The sequence below is a fragment of the Drosophila takahashii genome, chromosome 2R (genome assembly GCF_030179915.1).
Source record: "Drosophila takahashii strain IR98-3 E-12201 chromosome 2R, DtakHiC1v2, whole genome shotgun sequence".
NCBI classification, from domain to species: domain Eukaryota; kingdom Metazoa; phylum Arthropoda; class Insecta; order Diptera; family Drosophilidae; genus Drosophila; species Drosophila takahashii.
The window spans coordinates 36,180,146-36,202,895 of record NC_091679.1 but is presented as its reverse complement, the minus strand read 5'-3'; the positions used below and the strand labels follow the sequence as shown (position 1 = coordinate 36,202,895).

The 22,750-nt window shown below is 46.0% G+C and overlaps 3 protein-coding genes across 7 annotated transcripts; 1 reads left to right on the top strand and 2 right to left on the bottom strand.

Moving 5' to 3' along the window:
• Nucleotides 1-680: 680 nt before the first annotated feature.
• Slik (Sterile20-like kinase) lies at nt 681-11,299 on the bottom strand. Of its 5 annotated transcripts, XM_070213495.1 has the most exons (13): nt 11,171-11,299; nt 10,198-10,346; nt 9,607-10,048; nt 9,342-9,540; nt 8,971-9,281; nt 8,761-8,901; nt 7,706-7,781; nt 7,276-7,646; nt 4,969-7,212; nt 4,803-4,909; nt 4,609-4,741; nt 2,089-2,115; nt 681-1,794 (listed from the first exon to the last, which is right to left on the bottom strand). In XM_070213495.1, exons 3-13 carry the CDS (start codon nt 9,928-9,930, stop codon nt 1,645-1,647), a joined length of 4,083 nt encoding a protein of 1,360 aa, XP_070069596.1. In that variant the 5' UTR covers nt 9,931-10,048; nt 10,198-10,346; nt 11,171-11,299; the 3' UTR covers nt 681-1,644. The 5 variants fall into 5 exon arrangements, with proteins under 5 accessions (XP_070069596.1, XP_017007886.2, XP_017007883.2 ...); XM_017152397.3 differs by lacking the exon at nt 2,089-2,115; XM_017152394.3 differs by lacking the exons at nt 681-1,794; nt 2,089-2,115 and adding an exon at nt 2,293-3,888.
• Nucleotides 11,300-11,848: 549 nt separating this feature from the next.
• Rpn8 (regulatory particle non-ATPase 8) lies at nt 11,849-13,353 on the top strand. Its single transcript, XM_017152431.3, has 2 exons — nt 11,849-12,207; nt 12,278-13,353. Exons 1-2 carry the CDS (start codon nt 12,033-12,035, stop codon nt 13,114-13,116), a joined length of 1,014 nt encoding a protein of 337 aa, XP_017007920.1. The 5' UTR covers nt 11,849-12,032; the 3' UTR covers nt 13,117-13,353.
• Nucleotides 13,354-13,453: 100 nt separating this feature from the next.
• On the bottom strand, nt 13,454-22,632 carry SerT (Serotonin transporter). The gene is made up of 8 exons (XM_017152428.3): nt 20,951-22,632; nt 19,415-19,897; nt 18,621-18,897; nt 16,925-17,135; nt 16,414-16,866; nt 15,654-15,948; nt 14,536-14,736; nt 13,454-14,478 (listed from the first exon to the last, which is right to left on the bottom strand). Exons 2-8 carry the CDS (start codon nt 19,607-19,609, stop codon nt 14,233-14,235), a joined length of 1,878 nt encoding a protein of 625 aa, XP_017007917.2. The 5' UTR covers nt 19,610-19,897; nt 20,951-22,632; the 3' UTR covers nt 13,454-14,232.
• Between the last annotated feature and the right edge of the window lie 118 nt (nt 22,633-22,750).

Below are 22,750 nucleotides of genomic sequence, written 5' to 3'. Positions count from 1 at the left end.
CCCCTTGGGCTTGGCATGTGCTAAGGTCTGTATGCTCGTCATACCATCATATATGATATAAAAATACATAAATGGACAATGCAAAGGGAAAGATGAGTAAGAGCTCTGTGCCACTGGGAGGATGAGGACGGGGATGTGGGATGACCAGCTCGGATTAGGGGCTGAATTGATTGCGAGTGGGCCGAGGGCGTGGTCCTGAGAAAAGACAGTTCCAAGAACTGCTGCAATAAATGGCCAGAAAACGAGTGCTGCAGGAAGGTCGAGTTTATCAGTTGCCAATGCATCCATATGCCGGAATTCGGTAACAACCCTCGAGGAAGCGGGAAAATTCCTTTGGAAGCCCACGTTGCCCATACGCACTGTTGACCATGTAATCGAAAGGCACAGCATGCCATCGCTTAGCCAGAGAAATGCCAAGCCCAGTGAACAGATACTTTTGTTGGGATGCCGATGCCTGCGAGAGTACAGCAATTTTTGGTGCTGACATATTTTCCGACATTTCGACACTTAAGCTTCCAGTCAGCTGAGTTACTGCAGTTAAGTTTCCGAAGTTTCGACGGCAAAGTTTGCCATTTAATCTTGCTAAATTGGATTTAGGTGAGGCTATAGAAAGCCATAGAGCCTGAGTCCCGGGTAATTATCATATAGATAATACACTTCAGTTCCAAAAAAAAGATACATTCTTGTAATTTTTCTATTATTTTTTAATATTTTTTTGTTGAATATTATTTTTGTTTAATTTTAAATATATATATATATATATTTATATAAAATATATAAGCATAAACTTTTACAAATATAAATATCTTTTATCGTTACCCGACGGCCTCTCATTATCCATCTGCATATCTACGTCCGTCTGCAACTCGAAACTCGAGCGCTCACACAATTTGTTTCATGGAATCCCAACATCTCACATATTTCTCCTGTTGCCACATATTAACTTTTGCTAAACTTTTCCGTAGATGTGTCTCTGTCTCTAAGTGTGTGTGTGTTAAGTTGCATAGTTAAGATACAAATATTTATAGATATATTTACAATAGCGATAAGGTCAACAAAAAAGATTTGTTTGGCGTACGTATGTTTGTCCTTCTCTTTAGGGGAGTGTGTGTGTGTGGTGTGTTAAACATAGATAAATATTAAGTAAATTTAATTCTGCTCTCGACGGTTCGTGCACATATAACATATGTACATCTATGCATATGTATATACATGCGGACATGTATACCGTAGATATGGTATTCTAACGCATTGGATTTTTCGACAGATCGATAGACATGTACAATAATAATAATAGAACAATAGGCTAACATACACTGAAAGATGATAAAATTAAACTTATGCAATAGGCTTTTACGACACAAAAAACTTAAGCTTGACCCGACGCGCTGCTTGGCACGACTTACATACATACATGTCCATCTAAAATATATACTCTCTATATATATAAGCAAAGGCAGAGGCGCTCAATCTCTGGCGGAAGCCTTAATGGATGGCTGACAATTGTTTTGTTACGTTCTGCATAGCTGTCATAGCTGCTGCTGCTGCCGCTGCAGTTTGCAGTTCCTTTGTTTGCCGGTGGTTCGACAGGCTGGCTTCCCGTCGTCCCCGGGCATTATGTTCGTGGCCCTCATCCTTCAGCCCTCAGCCCTCGGAATACGAGCTCAGGCTGCTGCGCGTCGAGCCGGTGAAGTGATCTCGCTGCAGCGTGTCCGAGGGCATGGACACAATCAGGGCTCCGCCGTACAGGGTCTCCATTTCGTCCAGCTGCTGGGCGAAGGTTTCCTCCAGGCGCTGGTTCAAAATATCGGATAAATATTAATATTTCACAGAACATGGGTGTGTTTTACTAGGCAACAACATTCATTCTAAATCACAATATCAAGTTAGAGAGATAGAAGAGGGGTGGGAGGAAAGTTTAGCTTCATAGCGCATGCATTAGTAGGACATTAAGAGCTGAAGAACTATACATAGAATACACAGTGCCTCCCAGAACCATCAGATATGCGACCTCCATTTACAGAGCCTGGAACCCCACATATCATAGCATAGTTTGAAAGGACACTGGGGATAGATCAAAGGACTAACCTCTTGTTGCAGCCGCTGCTGTAGTTGCTTTACACATTACGAGAAGAGGAGAGCCGGCAAGAAAAGTTTTTGGATACAGATTTTTTGGTTTGGTTTGGTTTTTTTGTTTTTGTTTTGGTTTTCGATAGCAGCGCGTTGTTGTTGATTGCAAGTTTGCATGTGTTTATATGTAATAGTGGGTGTGTACAGTGAAGCATCATGAAATTTGCGATATGATAATATTTATTTGTATGTCTATAGTTATAAGAATGTTTAGAGTAAGATATGGCTACACAAATGCTTGGCATGTTGCTAAGTGGAATGTTGATTGTATTCTTTATTATTCTCTTTGTTTTCATTTTTCGTTTACTAAGTACTTCGATAATACTGCTTAAATGGAATGCATTTGGAGGCGGAGGGCTGATCCAAGTCAAGAAAATACTTTAGCATTAAAAATAGGCAAACAAGTAATCCACTTTTCGTTCAATAAAATAGCATTTCCAACAAACATAATCAACTTTTGGCAAGACAGAATGTATGGCTATCGCCGATGCAGAGCGTTAAGTGGATGGGGAAAAGCTTTACAAATTCGGTTAGCAAGATGAATTGGGAAAGGGTTTGAGACTACGAGGGATGTGCAGTTAGCCAGCACCAAGCGAGGGATGAAAATCAGGTTGATTTGCAGTTAGTAGGTGTGAGTACAGGTTTGATTGACTGGTTAGTATATTTGGAAGCTGCGAAACGTGGCAAGTGCTGATCGCGATGATCCTTCTGCATCTCCTTCGCCTCCTAGATGGCCGAGGAATCCTCCTCGCAGCTGTGCTGCCGCTGATTGACCCTCGGCAGCTTGTACTTGGCCGCATACAGATCGTAGTAGAAATCCTCGGAGGAGGCGGCCGAGTCCGCCGATGCCACGCTTCCGTTGAGGCGACTGTGTCCCGGCTTAACCGAGGACCTCAGCTGGGGCTGCACTTCGTCCAACAGGGCGGCTGCCTTGCGTCCGGAATCGAAGATCAGGTCTGCATCGCTGGCGAACCGCGTGGACAGCTCATTAATGTTGAACATCGACTGGGCGCTGCTTAGCGAGGATCGGCCGCTGCTCCGGCTGGCCAGCGAGGGTCGCTTGATGGCAAAGGATGTGGTGTGCAGCAGGCGCTGCGTGTGGGCCGTCAGCACGGGACCCTCGTGAATGCGCAGCTCAACGTTGCTGGCCTCTGCCGCTGCCTTGGCATCCAGGCGGCTGAATCGGTTGGTGACCAAGCCCAGGTCATCTGGTGTCTTGGGCGACGTACTGCCTCCCCTGAAAGTGCTCATCGCCGGCTTGGCACTCGCATCCTCCGCGTTGTTCAGCGGCGGAGTGGAGGTCACCACCTTGACCAGTTCGTTCGACGGTAGGTGTGTAATCAAGCGCAGTTGATTCTGTGCCGGCAGCGTTGTGACGCTGGCCCGCTTCATCTGTTCGCTCAGCAGCTGCTCCTCGTCCTCCTCCAGCACCAAATCGCTGATCATCTGGGATCGCTGCTGCTTGTGCATGATGGGGGTACTGGGCACACTTTGGCTGAGGTCTGGAGCCGAGCCGCGGAAGTTGGACAGCCGGCTGCCGCCGCCGCCCATCATCAAAAGCGAGGAGCGGGAGCGCGGCAAGTGCTGGGGATCGATGAAGGTGTGGCGCGGAAGGATGCGCGAGGAGCGCTCGCTGTAGATGTTGCGCAGGCGCACGGGCAGCTCCACCTCCTGATCCTCAAACTCCTCCCTGTTGGCCACCAGGCCGAAGCGCTTCTCGTGCTGATCGATGGCCAGCTTGATCAGTTGGTTCAGCTCCTAGGCTCGTTTCAATTTGGTAGTTAAACACATGCATGACCAAGTCCGTTGATCGGTTGGTTGGTTGGTTTTTTGGTTAGTAGTTGGGAAGCACAGCGGTAAGCATATATTTTTGGTTTAATTTTTATCAGTTTCGGTTTTTTTTTTGGTTTAGTTTTGTAGGTAGTAGTAGGTACAGTAGGCCACCAAAGTGAATGCATTTGCGTGGGTGTAAAGAGAGAGAAAAAGTTGAAAAAATAATTGGATTAAGTTCAGCCTTGGTTCGGTCAAGTTGCATCGGCTTAAAGATGAGCTACGGGATGTTTGTCAGTCGTTGTCGTTGTCATCGCACCACAGAATACAAAATAGATCAGCTTACCGATGATTCATTGTCTCACTTTGTAATTACCCCACCAGCAAATGAGTCAGAAGCGTATTGATTGAATGACAAATCGGTTGGGTAAAGACAATTAAACTATACACCTAGATAGTCCATCCCGGATATTGCTCATCTCCAAGCCGCACAAATTTGACGGAACTGGTCGGGATGGGTTTCATTTTAAGGAAAATAGGAGAGCACAAGACACCACAGTTCACCGTAAACCAATCAATATACAATAGGTATCATTACCAACTTATATCAAACGAGTTGATCTACTTTGTACATTTAGAAAAAGAACACATAACACCAACGAAAGAAAGCTCTTGGGCGGATCTCGAATGGGGATGGGGCATACACACCTGTTTGCGGGGCACCAACTGTTCGCGCCACTCGCGCAGCTCGCCCTTCAGTCGCTCATCGATCTCCGATAGCTTGGAGTGCTCGTGCTCCACCAGAGCCCTTCGCTTCTCGTTCTGCAGCTGCTCCAGTTCTCTGTAGAGGGATGTAGAGTAAGTACGGGATAGGAGAGTATTCCTTCAGTCTGATCACTTACTTAATGGCGCTTTCGCGTGTGGCGCGTAGCTCTTCCAATTGCTTTTGATGCTTGACCTCGAATCGTCGCTCCTCCTGCATGTAGCGCTTCTTCTCCTGCTCCTGGAACTGCAATTTAAAAGGAGATTAGATCAAGGACACTTTAATGATGTACCATTGTGATATACCTTCTTCAAGCGATCGCGTTCAATATCCGGATCCAGGTTCGTGGAAATACGTAGGGATTCACGGAACATTAGGTCTCGTGCCTTGCGCTCTGCTCGGATTCGCTTGGGCAGGGCTCGCTTCTCCATCGTCTGCTTCTTGACCATGTCCTCCTCCTTGCGCTGCAGCATTCGCTTCACCTGATCGAGCTCCTTCTCGTGCCGTATGATCATCTGGTGGCGCTGCATGAAGCAGAGCTCCTTCACATGCCGCTTGGAAAGCTGATGGCGTTCGTGCAGCTGCTTCTCCTCCAACTCCCAGAGCAGAGCCTCCCGCGTCCGCATCGCATTCTGCTTCTGCTGCAGGAAGTTGCGGTTGATGGTGGCCAGGTGGTCGCGATGCTTCTCGCTCAGCCGTCGCAATAGAAGCTCATGCCGCTCCTTCAGGGAATCGAGGAAGGCGCGCTCCTTCTCCTCGTGATCCAGTTCCATGGCCGAGCGCCGCTGCTTGAACTCGTCCTTGCGCTTGTCCTTGGGGAACAGGTCCACCTCCTGCTTGAGCAGCCGGATCTCCTGCTTGAGGTTCTCCCGGAAGATCTTCAGCTCCTGCTCCTGCTCGGAGCGAATGCGCTTGGACGAGGAGCGCAGCTCGTTCTCCTGCGTCTGCTCCGTCTTCTCCACCAGCTGCTTGTGCTGGCGCGCCAGCATGTCCATGTCCGCCTCGTAGGTCTTCTCCAGCGAGGAACGCTCCTGCTCGAAGCGGCGATCCTGCTGCTCCTTGGCCTGCTGCTCCTTCACGTACAGTTCGGTCTGCTGCTTCTTCTCCTGCTTCTGCAGCATCTTCAGTTCGCGCAGCTCCTGCTTGCGGAAGTCGTGGTCATCGTAGATCCGTCCGTTCTCATCGTCGCCGTAGATCACCCGACTCGTGGTGGTGGTCATCTGCACGCCATCGATCTCGAATTTGCGGGTGCGCTTGCGTGTCTTCTTGCGCAGATTGCGCAGCTCAATCTCCTCCTTGGTGAGGCCCTGCGCATTGACTCCTTTGACCACGGGCGGAACCCTCGTCTTGGGCCGAATCACCACCTCCTCCTCCTCGTCAATGGTCTCATGGTTGTGGTTATTATTCGTCACCGAGGGCGGCGGCGGTGGCATTAGCACAGACGCCGGCGGTTGCTGCTGCTTGTTATTGTGATCCGTCTCGTGCCGGCTGTCCTGACTAGTGTTGGTGCCAATGCTGTCCACGTCGGATCCCCCGCTGCCGCCGCCCACGAGCACCTCAATGCCCCGGCGTCCGCGCACCGAGCCATTCGAGCCATTCTCGCTCAGCGAGCTGTCCGGCGATCGCTTCTCGTGCTTGAACCGGTTCACAATGATGTTCACGTCCTCGGGCACGATGCCGACGACTCCATTGCTGCTGTCCTTCACCTTGACCACCTCATCGCCCACGGTGACCACGGACACGTGGCTGGTGTCCATCAGATGGTCGCTGTGGTCGTGACTGTGACTGCCCGAGGCCGTATTATACGCCGAATCGTCATCCGCATACGAGGGACTCACAATCAGCACCTCACTCTCGTCCAGCTTGCGGGCGTGGACAGTGGAGGAGTTCTGCGGCTGCGGCGGAGGAGCTGCCGGCTCATTCACAGCCAATATCATGGAGGATTGCTTGTGGGGCGGCGTGCTGGCATCGCCCAAGCTGTCGTCCAGCGAGGGGAAGTCGTCGTCCGTCGACGACTCGTGCAGGTGAGTGCTCTTGTTCAGATCGTTGGACACGATGACCACCTCGTTCTGTGGCGGCGGCACCACCGAGTTGTCGATAATCACCGGCGGATGGGTGCTGGTCACCACGGTAATCTGACTCACCGACTCCAAGCTATTAGGCAGAACCAAGTGCTGCGCTTGCAGAGGCGGCAGCTGTTGATGCTGATGCTGCGGTGTGGGTGGATCGCTGTTGATGGTGATCAGGGAAGTGCTCGAACTGAGCACAGCATTCGAGACGCTGCCCGAGGAGCTGGCGGAGGAGGAGGCCACCGATTGCACAGACACAATGGAGGAGGCTGTGGGCGAGGGCGGCTGCGGTTTGGGGTCCATCGCCTCCTGGCCAATGGCCACCTCAATGGCCGTGGTGACTGGCGAGGAGATGGGCTCGGGCGTGGCCAGCTTTTTGGGAGATAATGTCTGGTTATCGCTGGCAGGCGGCTTGGCATTGGCAAGGCCCAAAGGTGACGGCGGGGGCGGGGCTTTGCCCTTTTCCTTTTTGACAAAGTGCTGAAGGAAAAAAAGAAGTATTAAAATCAGTTTATATAATTAAATCAGATCAGTTGTTCTTACCTTCTTGTCGGATTCGGTTTTTTCAGCTGCCTCTGCAACAGCTGCCACATCTTCGGGTTTCTTTTGCAGCACGGCCGCTGTGGTTTGGGCTGGTGGAGTGGGTGGCTGCTGGACTTGCGGTGGTGGCGTTTGCTGGGACGACGACGACGACGACGGAGGCGCTGGAGCAGGCACTTTGGTATGCGGCGGCTGCTGGGCTGCCGCTTCAGCATTGTCATCCTTTGTGTGGTTTGGTCTGTCCGGAGTGGTTGCTTTAGTTGTGGTTGTAGCTGCTGCTGCAGGTGCCGCTGCCGCTGCTGCGATTGGTAAACTGCTACTTGGTTGGGACTGCTCTTTGGCATCCCGCAAAATGGATGTAGGTGTACCTGGAACTTTAAGGGGGAATTTATCATGAGTGGGGCCTTTTAAGTATATAAATTTAAGAACTTACGTTTGTCAATGTCTTGGCTCTGCAGCGAAGCAGAGTCATCGTCCAGGTCGAGCTGGAGCGCCGAGTTGCGGGGTTCCTATGGAAGATTAAAAACCACTCATTAGCATATCGATAATAATAGCAATTCCTAAAGTATAGCTAGCAGTTGAGTTTTACTACTTTGGCAAGCCAAACTACAAACTTTTTAACCACATTCGGCATGCCGAATTTGCATACTATCGTTTTAAACAGTCCGAAAATGTGAGTAATTCCTATTTTTAAACCCCAAAAGAATTTGTTTACATCCGACGTTGAGCTCTGAACGCATTGTTGGCAATTTCCATCTGTTATTGCTCCATAAACAGTATCTAAGTCTTGAGGTAAGGAGCTTATAGATAGTGAAACTGACACTTTTGTCAGCTATCTGCTGGTCAGACTGATTAGTAATTTAAAACCCAGTGTGATTGAAAGTGTGCTTGCTATAATTACCGCAAGAAACCGATAGCAAGGGCTTACGGAGAAACAAACTCAGCGGAGGAGCTAAGTGATAAGCGCCATTTGGCAATGCTGATAAAATAAGTAAACTAATTGTGCGCCCGCTTTTGGAGGACAGTGCCTGGGATGCAGTGGCGGATCGGGGAGCGGGGGGGCGGGGGTGCGGGTGCCAGGAACGGACGGAGCACGGACTGGTTGCTGTAGAACGACTTACCAACCCTCTGATAGAGCGAGCGCCGCTTCACTTGGCGTTTAAGCTTCTATATCAATTATTTCCAAGTAGCCACACATACAAGTGATAAGAACAAACATTGCGACATTTTGGCAGAACAAAAACAAACGGAACGTAACATAAACGCAAGGCAATGAATAGTCGAGAAAAAAACCAAGATAAACGTATAAAAATAATGTATCGCGCGGTGCGATATTGGTTGGGTTTTGAGGCGGCAGCGTGTAAGAGAGAAGAAAGAGCAGTTGGAGAGGTGAGAGAACGTAGAGATCAGATCATCGTCTAGCAATTGGACTACAAGGGTGCGGTGGTGCAGGGCACAGGGATACCAGGGCATCGGGGGATCACTCACCTCGGTCTCATCGTCCACCAGCTCCTCCACGACCTCGGCCCTGTACTCGAGCAGCAGATCCTTGATGGGCTTGGCGTCCAGATTCCTGTTGATGAAGCCATGCTGCATCAGCACATCCGTCGTGGGCCTCACTTGGGGATCCTGTTGGGGATACAAATCACATAACCAGTTAAAGAATTCAGTAACTTTATGGACAATAGAGCTACCCACCTTGACTAAGGACTTCTTGAGGAAGTCGTTGAACTCCTTGCTCCACCTGGAGGGCTGCTCCAGCTTGGGCGGCTCGCTCTTCTGAATCTTTAGCAGCACCCGCATGGGCGACATCTCGCTGTTGGGCGGCTCCATCTGGGCCAGCTCGATGAGCGTGATGCCCAGTGACCAGATGTCCACTTTGTGATCGTACGGATTGTCCCGGAACGTTTCGCAGAGCACCAGCTCGGGTGCCATCCAGTAGGGAGTGCCGATGAAGGTGTCGTGCTTTTGCATAGTATGTTTATTCTTGGCCGAGACACCAAAGTCCGCTGAAAGCATAGAAATGATAATAAAAAGGTGATTAAATGGGGGATATTTCCTAGACCTACCCAATTTAACGCCACCCTCCATGGTGAGCAGCACATTGCCGGCCTTCAGATCGCGATGGATGACTTTGTTGCGGTGCAGGAAGGTGAGACCCTCGGTCATGTGCTTGCAAACATAGGCAATCTGCGGCTCAGTCAGGGGCTTCTCCAGCTCCACCATGATGCTGTCCAGGGCTCCGCCGTCGCAGTACTCGATGAGCATCTGTGGGGGATTTCCAAGGGATTATTCAGGATTCTTATATACAAAGAACCCCAGTTAGATACTCACCCACAGCTTATCATCAATAGAGAAGGCCTCGTACAGTTCCACCACATTCGGGTGCTTGATCTCCGAGAGAATATCGATCTCGACCATGTGATCGCTGAGGTTCTCCTCATCCTCCAGCTGGCACATTTTGGCGGCGGCAAAGCGCCTGTGCTCCTTGTGCTGGGCCTTGTAGACCTTCCCGAAGGCTCCGTCGCCCAGTTCACCCACCATTTCCCAGACCTCCGCCGGATCCGTGTCCATCTTGATGTTGTTGTACAGGCGCTTCTTCTTGGCCTCACCCCCGCCGAGGTGGAAGACCTTCTTCAGGTTCGTGATAAACGACATGCTGGCTGTGTAGATTTCCCCTGCTGCTGACGATGATGATGATTTCTTGGGCTTTCTTGAGTCTACATAGTGAGCTCCTGGGCGAGAGTCCAAGCAGGCAAACTAGATTTGGTGAAAGCTGCGGACATTGGCAAGCGTTTATTGATGGGACAGGTGTTTTTCAAAGACTTGGCAGGCTTTCAAAGCGAAATCTTAGTATTAGACTGGCCAAGTCTAGAATATTTGAAATATAGAATATAGTATAGCCTAGTTTTTTTCCAAACTCACCTTCTTTTCAGCACTCTCTCCTCAGAGGTTCCTTCTCTTTTCTTTGGCGAAATAGGCCAGCAAGCGGGGATTGTGGGCTTGGTTTCGGCCCCGTCTTTAGCGCTTCTGTATTCTGTATGTTTTATAATTTAATTAGCAGCTCGAGAGCTCTAATATTTGTAGAAAAAACACGTACGAATGGGAGGAAAATGATTACAAACGAGAAAAAGTCAAAGACGTAGACAAAAGAGCGCAGTGCGAGTGTGTGCGTAAGTGTGCTGCTCTGGCGCATTGGTATTTGTGAGCTGGTCTCTGGGCTTAAAAAGCCCCTCCTCCCCCCTCGCCTGCGGCACCACTTAAATTGGCCAAATCTCGGCGAAACTGCGCGATTTGCATGGAGCAAAGTCAACAATTAGTCTAGGGCGGATTTAATCCTCACTTTTTAGTTACTAATTTGTAAACAAGACGCGCACATATCGCGATTTTGGCCAAAATCAACATCTCATTGATGAATTGATGATTACGGAGCCAATGAAGTCGGCGAATGGGCGTGAAACTTGGGGACGCACGCAATCGGAATCCGAATCGGGAATTACCTCATCCGCCCGCACACTCACTTTTGCGGTCGGCGGCTTTATCAATCACTGCACTATCGCTATTTCGACTGTTTTTACCGCACGCTAAACCCCTTTAAAACGTATTTTCCTTTCCCCCGAGAAAATGCTTGGAAATTTCTCTCGCGCAAACGCTTGGTGCTGCCACTGTGCCGCGATTGCACCCTGTTCGGCTGTCTGGCAACGCTCGGCAAAAATGGCCGTTTAGGTCATCTGTGCCAGAGGAGAGCAGCACTATTTGCCTTCGCCAAGGGCAAAAACAACACTCACACACACACGCACACAAGCAGGCTCAGGCGGGGAAAATAATTAGTTTAATCGGCCGCGGCCTAATTACTTTGCTTAATTAGCTGGCCAACGGCTGGGGCAGCGTCACTGACCGTTCTTTTTCGCACTTCCGCTGTCCGATTGCGCACTTTCTAACTGTTTGCACGGCGCTTTTCCTCTCATGATACGATTTTCCTAAAAGCACTGTGTGACCGTTCGCCGCTACCGTCTAAATGCCACAAATGTAGATTTGGTGCCCTGTATGCCGAACTTCAAATACCCTTTCCTTGATGTTGAAGACCCAATAAGTTTTTAAAAACATATTTAATATTTCTTATTACAGCTTACAATAAAAATGGCTTATACAAAAATGTAATATTGAACTCATTATTATATAACCATACCACTATGTTCTTTGACATTTTTTTTACTTTCAATTTTACAAAAATATAACATTGCATGGAATTTCCCCCGAAATTCTTGAAAATAAACCCGGTACGAGAAAACTAGAAATAGAAATGACAATCTGGCAGCTCTGTTTAAACTTTAAAGGATTCTTCCAAAGGAGTACATTCCTTATGGGTAGAGCGTATCGCAAAAGCCCGAATTAAAATTTAAGTAACAAGGAAAAATAAAGGATATATATTTATATCGATTTATAAAGCAAAAACTTTCAAAACCTAGCACTAAATTTCCTTATAAGGGCTATTCATGTACTATCGAAACTGAAAACTAGATGTGCGCAAAACACAAATATTCCATTTATCGATACTATCGCAAGTTACCCCAGCTCTACTGCAAAACGTTTCTGCTTGTCATTTCGGCCCGAATTTTTTGCCGCAAATTGGAGGTATTTCGCGAAATACAATAGTTCCAGGAAGGAAAACCCCTCGAAAAACAGAGCAGCCTGGCACCTAGCAAGCGGTGCAGACGACACAGAAAACCCCGAAGCGAAAACCTTACAAAAACACAAACATGCCGTCGGCGGAGGTGAGCGTAAACAAAGTGATAGTGCATCCACTGGTGCTGCTGTCCGTGGTGGATCACTTCAATCGGATGGGAAAGATCGGCAACCAGAAGCGCGTGGTGGGCGTCCTCCTGGGCTGCTGGCGCTCCAAGGGAGTCCTTGATGTGTCCAACAGCTTTGCGGGTGAGTAGTGCATCTGAAAACATCCAAAAACATGGCCTCTAAAGCAGATAACCCCCCATTTTCCAAACAGTTCCCTTCGACGAGGACGACAAGGACAAGTCGGTGTGGTTCTTGGACCACGACTACCTGGAGAACATGTATGGCATGTTCAAGAAGGTCAATGCCAGGGAACGCGTTGTGGGCTGGTATCACACGGGTCCCAAGCTCCACCAGAACGACATCGCCATCAACGAGCTGGTGCGCCGCTATTGTCCCAACTCCGTGCTGGTGATCATCGACGCCAAGCCCAAGGATCTGGGCCTGCCCACCGAGGCGTACATATCCGTGGAGGAGGTCCACGACGACGGCTCCCCGACCAGCAAGACCTTCGAGCATGTGCCCAGCGAGATTGGCGCCGAGGAGGCGGAGGAGGTGGGCGTGGAGCATCTGCTGCGCGACATCAAGGACACCACCGTGGGCAGCCTGTCGCAGAAGATCACCAACCAGCTGATGGGCCTCAAAGGACTCAATGCACAGCTGCGCGACATCAAGCAGTATCTGCAGCGCGTCGGCGAAAGCAAGATGCCCATCAACCACCAGATTGTCTACCAGCTGCAGGACATCTTCAACCTGCTGCCGGACATCACCAACGACCAGTTCACGGGCACCATGTACGTGAAGACCAACGACCAGATGCTGGTCGTCTACCTGGCCTCCATGGTGCGCTCGATCATCGCCCTGCACAACCTGATCAACAACAAGCTGGCGAACCGCGACGCCGAGGAGGGCAAGAGCGACAGCAAGGAGGCCGGCAAGGAGAAGAACAAGGAGAGCAAGGACAAGGACAACAAGGAGACCAAGGACGGCAAGAAGGCGGAGGAGAAGGCCGACAAGGGCAAGGACGAAGGCGGCAAGGGTGCGCGCAAATAGGAGCGGAAGAAAAAGAAGCGCAGGCCCCGCCGCAAGCGAAAGAAGCAGGGGCCGCAGGAGTAGCGGCCTCCAGGAACCGGGAACAACATCTCCAGGATGCAGTGGCCTCTCAGAGAATCATTCACCGTTCATTGTCCCCATTGAAATCAAGCTCCCTCTTTATAATTTCGCCAGCTACGCGTAACTAACTAACGGCAAGTTTATGTAATTAAAAATTAAATAATTTAAATACTCTGATTGTTTGCCTGAAGGAACTTCTCTCGGCAGCTGATGGCGAAATTCCACTCCAATAAAACCAGGACAGTTGTCTGTTTTTTCTTATTTCGTAAAACCGAAATTATATTCAAAAAACAAATTAAACGCGCCGGAAAAGCAATGTAAATGGCTGTCTTACAATTGCCTTTCCCGCGCGCCGGAAAACTTTTGAGTAATGCATTGTACAGGGCGTTCTCTATCTTAGAGCAGTTATTGCTTAGAAAGCATTTTACCAAATTTCACTTGACTTACAGCTGAGCTAGTTAACGCTTACGAACTAGGGCTAAGTGGACTACCAGAATACTTAGGTTCACTATGTGCTTGCGAAGCAATCAAACTAGATTAAACGTTGAGTTCCATTACGCTAATGATATATTGTGCACGGGGAGTCCTGCAAAATGGCTGCTTTGCAGGACCCCCTTCCCTTGTGGGAAGCTTTCCTTAGACCAGCCACTCGCTGGCCAGCGGAAACTTGAGCGGCTGGCAGCTGCTGAGTCTCAGCGAGCAGTTATTGTCCTCGGCAGCAAGTGGAATCCGGGTGCTCATCATGGGATTGCTCTGCACCGAGCAGAGGCTTAAACTATGGCTATGCGACTGCCTAAGACTAGCACTAATGATATCGCTGCTGATCCTATGCTGATGCTGATACTGCTGCTGCTGCTGCCGGCTCCTGTTCTGCTCCTCCGGCTGACAGCAGACGTTGAGATTGTTTGAGTGGAAGGCGGCGCCGTGGCAGCTCCTCCCGTCGACGGCCACTGAGGTTGTTGGTGACAAACTGTTGTTGCTGCTGCAGTTAAGGTTGTAGATCTTGATGTTCGTGCAGCTGGTGCGGATGTTGAGGTGGACCTGCGCGTGGTCATGTCACACCGAGGTGCCCTGCTGGCCGGGCACCACCGATCCGCAGCTCTCCTCCGGCTGGAAGGACTCCTGCAGCCTCTGGCGGCATCCGCCCTTCGAGGCGAAGAAGAACTTGTAGATGATGTACATGGGGATGCACAGCACCGAGGAGCAGGTGACGGCCCAGCCCACTTGGTAGCTCCAGTCCGGATAGTAGTACTCCTCGCCGAGCATCTCCTTGTAGCCCATGATGGAGAATATGAAGATGGTCTGTGAGGATGTCGTTATTATTATTTTTTGCATTTATATTTAGTTTTCTTTTTTTACCAGCAGGAATACGGGACTAATGTAGGTCCAGCAGATCCGCCAGAAGAGACCTGGCTTGCTGCCCAGCATCTGTTCCACATCCGAGCTAAAGCGATCTACTCCGTAGAACCAAAAGACTCCGGCTGCCTCTACGAAGACAACAAAAAGAATGGCCAACCCGGGTCCGTAGACATTCAGGAAATTTACCAGCACCACTCCGCCCTGAAAAGAAATTGAATTGTAAAACAAACGGGTCCAGTTATCCACCCAAAAAAAATTTTACATGTTTTAAAATCAATTTTAATTTGATCTGTGGCGAGGTAAACTTGATCTGGTCGAAAAGAGTATTTCATGTAAAAACGATATGGGTTTTGATTGACCTGAAATTTACATGGCCATATCGATTTTACGGGAACATGTTTTTTTGTTTGTAGGATTCATTTCGCATGGTTTCTGTTTAAGAAAACTATATTATTTTATTAACTACACCCAAAAAATATAGATATGAAACGTAGATCGATTTTACATTATGTAATATAGATTTGAAATTGATATGCGGCCAGGTAATATTTCCGAAGTTTAGCATTGATTCTTTTTTAATAGATTCTTGGCATAAGCTGGCATATCTCAACACTTTTGGTCCTCTAAAAAGACCACCACTCAACAGATTTCCTCCTAACTGGCACTGATTAATGGCCGTGGGCTGAGTTATTGAATAGCTTGATCCCTTGACCGATACTGGTCACTCCAAGTGGCCAAGTGACCAGGACGGGCAGGAATAAAGAAGGCAGCAAATTACAATTTCAAATGTAATCAGATAAAGTGGCGGGAGGAAGAACTTGGCTGTTGCTCTGGCTGCAGGAGTCGGTGGTTGTTTGACCAGGTTGAAGGCAAACAAGCCCACTGCTCTTGACAGGTGATAAAAATGCAGGAGAGGATGGGGTGGGAGTGTGTGGAGATTAACTGGCGGACGATAAAAAGCACTTAACACGGCAATCCATCGACATCCAGCTGGCATATTTAAAAGGGGGTTGCTATCAGCGCTAGATGGAGCGTTAAATGGGCCAGTTGGACATGCATGCATATGTATTAGGCGTGCTTAGGAGTTAATTAACCGAATCCCCGAGTACTATACTCACATAGGTCATCGTGGGCAGGGCGCACAGGAAGATGAAGGCCAGGAGCAACAGGACGAACAGTTCCCTTCGCCGGCCAATCATTCGCGGATATTCGTCGCACAGCGCCGTAATCATCGCCTCCAATCCCCCGAAGGTACTATCCAGTCCCAGGGTGATCAGCATCAGGAAGAAGATAATGCTCCAGAACACCGAACCACTCATCGTGGCAATGGCCTCCGGATAAACAATGAATACCAGCCCGGGACCCTCCAAGCCCACTTTGTCGATGGAGGTCTTTTGCACGTAGGCCATGTAGCTGTAAGAGGATAGGTCACATTTAGGGAATATTATTTAATCTATGGTTTACAAGTTGATTAAAAGGACACTCTTTTAAACTAGCATTTGAAACGTTATTTTTAAAAAAATAAAAAAATAAATATAAATTGATTCAGTTTATCGGTAACTTTAAAAAATAAAATTTATATTAAAGCCTGGAAAGTTAGAATTTTGATCAAATTTAAAATAGTATTTTGAAAGTCAAAAATCTATTTTTTTTTTTTTTTATACAAATCTTATCATTAAAAAAAAATCGATTTAAAACATAGATCGATTTTACATTATTTAAAATAAATTTTAATTTGATACGCAGCTAGGTAAATTTGAACTGGTCGAAAAGAGTATTTCATATAAAAACGAATATGGGTTTTGCATGACATTAAATTTACATGGCCATATCGATTTTACGGGAAAATTCTTTTTATTGTGTGTATAGCAAACTTACCCCAGAACTGAAAAGATGACGAATCCGGCCAAAAAACTGGTCAGGCAGTTGATGCTGCTCGTGATGAGGGCATCGCGATAGCAATTGTTATTGAATTTATTGTAACTGGAAAGGGCTAGCAGGGTTCCGAATCCCGGGCCCAAAGAGAAGAATATCTGCGATGCGGCGTCGATCCAAACCTTGGAGTTCTTGAGCTTGTGCCACTCGGGGGTTAGATAATACATGATACCCTCGTATGCGCCGGGCAGTGAAACGCCTCTAATCAGGAGGATGATCAGCACCACATAGGGAGCCAGGGCTGTGACCCAGACAACTTTTCCGGCACTTCGAACGCCCTTCCAAAGGGAGAAATACACTAGTACAAAGACCCCGAAGACACAAAGTGCCAAGGTTGGCTTCACCGGACCCATGTAATCCAGTCCATTGCCCTTGTAGCTCTCGAGAACCCTTCGCCTGTGAATCAGTCGCTTGAGGATGTGATCTATAGGGTTACTTATCTAGGGGTACCCACTCGAAAAACTCCTTGGCTGGTGAGGTGGCGTGTTCCGTAAAGTTGTCACTGGTCACCTGCATACAGTTCTCCGTGTTCCAAGGATTATCGCAGGACGTCCACGGCAACTTGGATGTGAACGAGGCGAAGAGATAGTACACCGCCCATCCAATAATAGTGTTGTAGTACATTCCCATATAAATGTCGATCAGGCAGATCGCATAGCCAACACCTAACAATTCGATTGGTATTGTGATAAAGTCGTTTACCGGATTTTTAAAATATAATACATATTTATCACTAAAATATATTTATTCATAAGCATTTGGAAAATATGTTATAATCCTATTCTTCGTATGTTTTTTTTTTTTGTTTTTTTTTTAAACTTATTGTTTTAATGCAAATATCCGCTTTTTCTATTACTCTGCATTTTTCCATTTACTTATATCAAGAGTTAAACCTTAAGTCCCCATTAATTTCCCTAATTGCTCGCCTAACAAGGCCGCAAAAAACATAAAAATCAACAGGTTCCTTTAAAAAGGCAGCTTAACCTGACTTGGGAATGGCAATATTTCTGATTGAAATCGGCCAAAGGAGAATAGGCAAAGAAATTGGAATATTCCCGCGTGACAATTTGCAGGTTTTATCTCCTGTACAAACCACCCTCTGATTTTCCGCCCGCTTACTTATGAGGCCAATAAGACACGTCACGTGATTTTGCCTCCTTCTCTAAGTTTTCCACTCGCCCTGCTTTCCGGCTTTTCTTTTCATTTCGAGTCGCTTGGCAAAAGGTTTGCCAAAGCAAACACTTGTTGAGCAAATGATGACTGCCACAAAGTGGTGTTTGCTCTCGGACTTTTTACGAGCAGGAAAGCAGAGGAGGGGAAAACCAGATGGAGTGGGATTTGGCCTAGACCAAGTGACTTGGCAAAAGTTTGAGCAAATCCAGTGGAAGAGCAACGGCAGTGGCAGCCCATACATTTTGTTTGTCACTTAATGGAATTATCAACTCGATATGCAAAACTTTGAATGGGACTTCCCCTCCAGTGGCTGTCTTTTCATCGCTGGTGTAAATCAATTTGAGGACAATTTAATTAGAGCCTTTGGCCCGGATCCTGCGGAGGTCCTGCTGATTTGGGCTTTGTGCTTTCCGCTTGAATAAGTCGTTAATTGTTGCAACAAATCTGGTGACTCTTATCCATTTCACTGCTTGATAATGTCGCAAGCACACACACAATGGGCTTCCTCTTTTTTTAGGGAAATCCCCCCTCTGAAAAGGGAAACTTTGGTCCTTTGTGTGGTCCTTTGGCCAACGAAGTGCGGGTGTCCTCGGAATCTCTGGCTGAGACAATAATGCTCGGCCGAGCGTAAAATATCAGACATCAACAACACACGAGTTTATCTTGAACATATATGAATTTCACAGAGCCACGCTGCGTATGCTTAATTTCTCATTACAAAATCGTAGAGCCTCGGGCTATATCTCTGCGCAAATATTGAACGCTTTTATAGATTTCAATATGCAATCTCGTTTTTTATATACTCTGTGACTTAAACTCAATATTTGTAATTCATTTAAATTGCCATTTAATCTTTGTATTATATACCGAAGCCTCGGGGCTCGTTTATATTTATTTCTACATCATTTTTATGACTTTTTTAATAGCTTTTGAGGAGAGTTTTTTATTTAAAGAGGTATTTTATTTTTTATACACACCTTTTAGGGCCGGACAGATGCGTTTCCAAATGCTGAGGCAGCCGCAGCGATGAAACTGACCCAAAGCCAGTTCCATATAAAAGAGGGGAAGACCGCCGAAGATGAGGAACAGGCAGTAGGGAACCAGGAACGCACCTCCGCCATTCTGATAGCAAATGTAGGGAAATCGCCAAACGTTGCCCAGATCAACTGCGAATCCAATCACGGCCAACAGGAACTCTGCTTTTTGTCCCCAGGTCTCACGGGTTCTTTCCGTCACGGACACAACCAAAATGCGCTAAATTAAATTGGGTAGAAAATATAAGTCAGAACTTAAAAAAGTATCCAATCGGGGATTTAAAAAATCTGATTTTGACAATTATTTTATGATTTTTAATGTAAAACTCTTGTAGGTTACAAGCTTAAATGACAAAATATCTGCAATTGGACCAAAATGTTGAATTTTTTATTTTATTTTTCGTCACAAAAGATATACATACAATCATAAATTGTATGTGTTTAAGGAGCGATCGTCACGACTTTTTTACATCGTTTGATAGTGTCTTTGTTTGAAAAAATAGAACTTAAAAGTTCCGAAAATTGGTTTTTTAAAATGTTATTCTTCTTTCCTTTGCAACGCAATTAGTTGGATATTTTGGAGTTTTTAAAGTATGAATCGGTTTAAAAATGTGTAAATTATATTGTTTAAAAAAATATTTAGACTATAGGAAGAGGCAACATCGTATAAGGTATATTTTATCTGATTCGTATATTTAATGGTTTTGAATGGTACATTTTTGGCCAAGAGAACTCACCTCATTGTTGGCCAATTTGGGGGCCAGCGGATCGGTGACCTTGGCGGGTGTCGTGTGGTCGCCGTCGTCCTCGTTGGAGTCGTCCTCGTTGTTCGGTGACTCCTTGTCGTCGCTCCAGGGAGCGGAGTTCAGATTCGAGCGGCCGGTCGTGGCAGCCACTGTTCCCCCGAAATCGGAGCTACCGCTGCGGTCCATGTTGCGGTCGAGGGGGCGTGTCAGGGGCGGAGGGGGCGTGGTGCCTGGAGGCGTGGCAGTGTACGCCGATCGCGGCACGAGCTTAGCCAGCCGAAATCTAAAGCTGTACTCAGTCCGGGGCCAGAAAAAGGGAAATCTACGCCTCTATTTGCGGCTTTTCACGGCTTTTTCACCACCTGCAATCCCTCGCTTTTCCGCTTTTCCGGCCCGTTTAACGTTGTGGTCGAGAAAATTGCATTTTCCCACGGCTCTTCACATGCTGGCCTCGCTGAATCGACTGGCAAATAACTGGAACCGGAGATAAACAATCGCATTAAATGGGGCATGGCAAATGATAGTCGTTAATTTCTCGCCCAAGGGAGGCATTGAAATTAAGAGAATTTTTTGGCATTAAAAAAAATAAAATTGTAACATTTAAAATTCCCCTGACCACAGGTCCACTAAATTCTGAACTCATTTAACTGCAGTAATGGCCACGAAAAATCCTTTCAATGTCAATGTCGTGAAATATAGTCATTTCCGGACGTTAGTTTAAAGGATTATCCTTGAGTTACACTCTCCTTAAATTTTAAAATATACACCGCGGCGTATGCTCAACGAATCTCACTTAGCCAAATGAATTTCCAGTGAAAAAATGCAGCCTTGATTTTTTTCAGGGCTTCAAAGGGCTTATATGACTCTTTAATTACCATTTAATTGTGGCTCACACGCGAAGTCAAACAGCAGATAAATATATAAAAAGTTGGGCACATGTGCCGACGGAATTTCCAAATGATAAGACAAGTGCTAAAAATATGGGACCGCAAAGCAAATTCTAAACAATCAAAAGACACTTAGAAGTATGGAAAAGATGGGGATATGTTTAGCAGATGGTTACCAATAGGTATTAATGATATGCAAATAATGTATAATGTTTAATGAAAATTTGTAATTTTTTAACCTAAGCAATGAGCACCCAAATATATCAACCACTATAAAACTTTAAATTTTAAAAATAAAACTTAAAACATAGGATATTTTTTCCAATCACTTAAATTATATAGATTGGAGTAAAATCACTATTTTAGAAATGGAAAAAAAAATTGCTAAAATTTCGATTATTTAAATTTTGTTTACTTCTTACGTTAAAAACTGTTTTTAAGCAAGATAAAATATTTATTTTCAAGAAATATATTTAAATTAAAATAACAAACTGAACTGCGATCAGTAAAGACATCCTAATGTCAATTATTTTAAACTTAAAATTAAAGTAAAATTGAATTTTTTGAATTAAATTTACACAATTATTTAATTAAATAACTTAAAGCACTATCACGGATGATAATGATTTTGTGGACTTACTTTTTAAATGAAACTTGAAAAAAATGGCACTTCCTTGGCACAACCTTCTTAAATTTCTGAATTAAACACTTTGAATTATGACAAAGGCACTGCACAATTTTTAAACTTTTCTGGCTTCCATGCGTCCGATTTGAGAGACGCGCGCCGCTCCTTTGGGCCAACTGATGAATCCTGCTGCCGGAGACCTCCTTTTATACGCTGGATGCGCAGGCGGGCGCCAATTTGTCGTCGGCAGGACGACGAACCGAAGGATACTTCGGCCGAGTATCCTTTCTGGGGTTGGAGGTTCGAGGCATCCGACAGGTGGCAAAGTGTAACTTAAATTGCAGCAAACTGTTGCTTATCGAACAAGAAGTTGGTTGATTGAACAGCCTCCCCTCACCACCGCCTGCCTGTCCAAGAGGGGGCGTGTCCCATTAAGAGCGCCTAGTTTGTCTTGTTAAATGGCTGCCACATTACTATCCTGTCCAGCCGATTGACAAGACCAAAAGTTTCATTTCACTAATTTAGTTTCCAGTTGGAATGGATAATTGCGGAAATTACATTATAATAAAGTCAGGTCACAAGTGAATCGAAGAATTCAAGTATTTAAGCCTTTATATAAAATGTTTTGGTTAAATTTGAAATTAAATGGCACTTTCCACTTTGCGATTCATACACTCTTTTTATAGTATTATATTATATTTTAACAATTTAATTACACAATATTGAGTGGTTTATTTCATATATTCATTTCACAATTAAATAGTAGTAGAATTAAAGCATTTAAGTAATTATTTCACTTAATTTGGTCATTATCAACTTAAATTGCCATACCATTCTGTCGTTATTAGCGAAGTTTTGTTTTGTAAATTTTAAAGTCTATTGTTTATCTGTTTTTGTTTTAAATTATTTTTGTTTGCGTATTTTAAGCAGCACACTAACTTTTCACTTCACAATAACAAGTGGTTTGATTTGGCAAACTTCCTCTAAATTTATAGAGAAATTATTATAATTCCAAAGAAAAATACCTCGCAATCACAAAAAAACAAAGAAGATAGCTGAATTCCGTTTGAATCGGTTTCAATTGGAGTAATCAGGCGTTTTTAGTGGATAGTTCCGAGTGTTTACCCTTTAAAGCACGGCAGCTATCTGATTTTTAAAGGCCCGTGATGCTTCCATTTGCTCACTCGATTTCGTTCAGAATGATTAAGTGATTTTTTTAACGTTTAATTGAAGTTTTTATTTATTTATTTGCTAATTATTATTACGACGAGCGGAGATTGCAAACGCGCACACTCGACTCGGATTGTCAAGTGGGTAAATCAGTAAATCAGCGTAATTGCAAATCGCCATCGGCACTATAATTCGCGAATGGGGGGGTCTCCGAGGGGTATAATGTGGAGTCTAGATAGCACACGTTTTCTGTGGTTGGGGTAGGCGATCTTGTAGTTGATGAAGAGCACAAACTAGACTGATGTTGCTGCTGTTTTAGACGCTCTGTCTGTCGATATATACGCGATACAGGGTATTATTCACCACCCAACCACTTTCGTCAGCGGATCATTGCTGAATGTGCGTTCCTGAACTATTCTGCCACAAAAGTGGGCTTACATAACCGTAATCCGACATCGAATTTCCTATCCCAGCCGCAAACTACGTCATCGGCTCCACAATTATTATAATAAACGGAAGGCGCGAGAGTTGAATAGGTAATGCCATTGATCAGGTGCTGGATCCAAAGTGGGTTGGGAAACAAGCGTATAATTAGTACTAAGTAGGAGAGCGAAACAAATCTTAAAAAGATTTTCAATTCTCCCG